This window comes from Trypanosoma conorhini (genome assembly GCF_003719485.1).
Source record: "Trypanosoma conorhini strain 025E chromosome Unknown Tco_14.4_contig_00187, whole genome shotgun sequence".
In the NCBI taxonomy this organism is placed as follows: Eukaryota; Euglenozoa; class Kinetoplastea; order Trypanosomatida; family Trypanosomatidae; genus Trypanosoma; species Trypanosoma conorhini.
The window spans coordinates 13,755-15,102 of NW_021704271.1; the positions used below are offsets into that span (position 1 = coordinate 13,755).

Genomic DNA, 1,348 nt, shown 5'->3' on the forward strand with positions numbered 1-1,348 from the left:
AAAGGACGAAAAAAAGGGGGGGGGGAAAAGAAGGGATAAAAGCAGAATACGGATGAAACTCACGAAGAAACAAAAAGAGGAGAAAGAAAACAGAAAGGAAGGGCAGGGCAGGCCCGGCCTCCCTCCCTCCCTCCCTCCCTCCCTCCCGTTCGACAGGAGGCGGAAAAGAGATGGCTGCGGAATTAGTAACCAAAATTAGAAAACAAACCCCATGGGATTCAGTCAGTAACAGCAGAGGAGACTACTTCGACGTGCGGTCGCGGATCCGCGCAATCACCGAAGCGATCTTCGCCTTGGCGGCGGCCTTCTTCTCGGCGCCAGTCAGCTTCTTGGTGTTGTACTTCTTCGCCACCGCCCCCTCCTTGCGCTCCTTCTTCGCGCGGCGCTTCATCGGGTCCGCGCGGATGGCGGCGTGCGCCTTCTTGTAGATGCCCTCCAGCGCGTCGGGGGCGACCTTGGCCGCGATGTACTTGGAGAACTGGCACGTGCTCTCCTCCGGGTTCGAGCTCGCCTCCTCCCGCACCTGCTTCAGGTACTCCGCGACGTGGCGGCCGAAGATGCGGTCGCGGTGGGCCTTGGCGTTCAGCGAGTCCTTCTCCTTGTTGAAGCCGGGGAAGCGGTTGGGGCGGTGCGGCACGGCCATGCCGCCGTCCACGGCGCCCTTCAGCACGCCAAAGACGCGGGCGCCGGTCGTCGTGCGGGCAAGGCCGACGTCGAGGATCGCCTTGAAGGGGAAGCGCGCCTCGTCGTCGCCCTGGTCGTCGGACTTCGTCCGCACCGCCGAGTAGGAGCCGTCCGCCTCCTTCGCCCCCTCGAACTTGCCGGCGAGGCCGAGCTTCGTCAGCATGCGGCGCGCCAGCAGCAGGCCGGTCGCGTACGCCGCCGCGTAGTTCGTCAGGCCGTGCTCGATCCCGAACTGCGGGAGCTCGTGCGAGTACGCCGCCATCACAACCTCGTCGCCCACAACCTTCGCGAGCACAACCTGCGCAATGATGTCGCGGTTCGTGATGCGCACCACCAGGCGGTACTTGGGCGTCCCGAACTTGGTCTTGTCCTGCAGCACCATCTGGCGCCGCGCCTGGTAGTCCGTCTTGCCCTCGCGGCGGCGGCGGTACTTCACTTGGAAGCGCTTGAAGTACGCCTTGTTCTTCACAACCTTCACGAATGGCATTCTTGGTCTTGCTGGGAGCTGGCGGCGGTGAGGAACGACGAGGGGAGCAGAGAGCAAAGGCAAAAAAAGGGGGGGGAAAGAAGGGATAAAAGCAGAATACTGATGAAACTCACGAAGAAACAAAAAAGAGGAGAAACAAAACAGAAAGGAAGGGCAGGGCAGGCCCGGCCCCCTCCC

At 62.2% G+C, this 1,348-nt stretch overlaps 1 protein-coding gene across 1 annotated transcript, besides 1 other annotated feature; it reads right to left on the bottom strand.

The window, feature by feature from the left end:
• Positions 1–117: 117 nt before the first annotated feature.
• Positions 118–147: a microsatellite.
• Positions 148–241: 94 nt separating this feature from the next.
• Positions 242–1,171, bottom strand: Tco025E_03897 (60S ribosomal protein L5; the record flags this gene model as incomplete). Its single annotated transcript, XM_029370813.1, has 1 exon — positions 242–1,171. One exon carries the CDS (start codon positions 1,169–1,171, stop codon positions 242–244), a length of 930 nt encoding a protein of 309 aa, XP_029229114.1.
• Between the last annotated feature and the right edge of the window lie 177 nt (positions 1,172–1,348).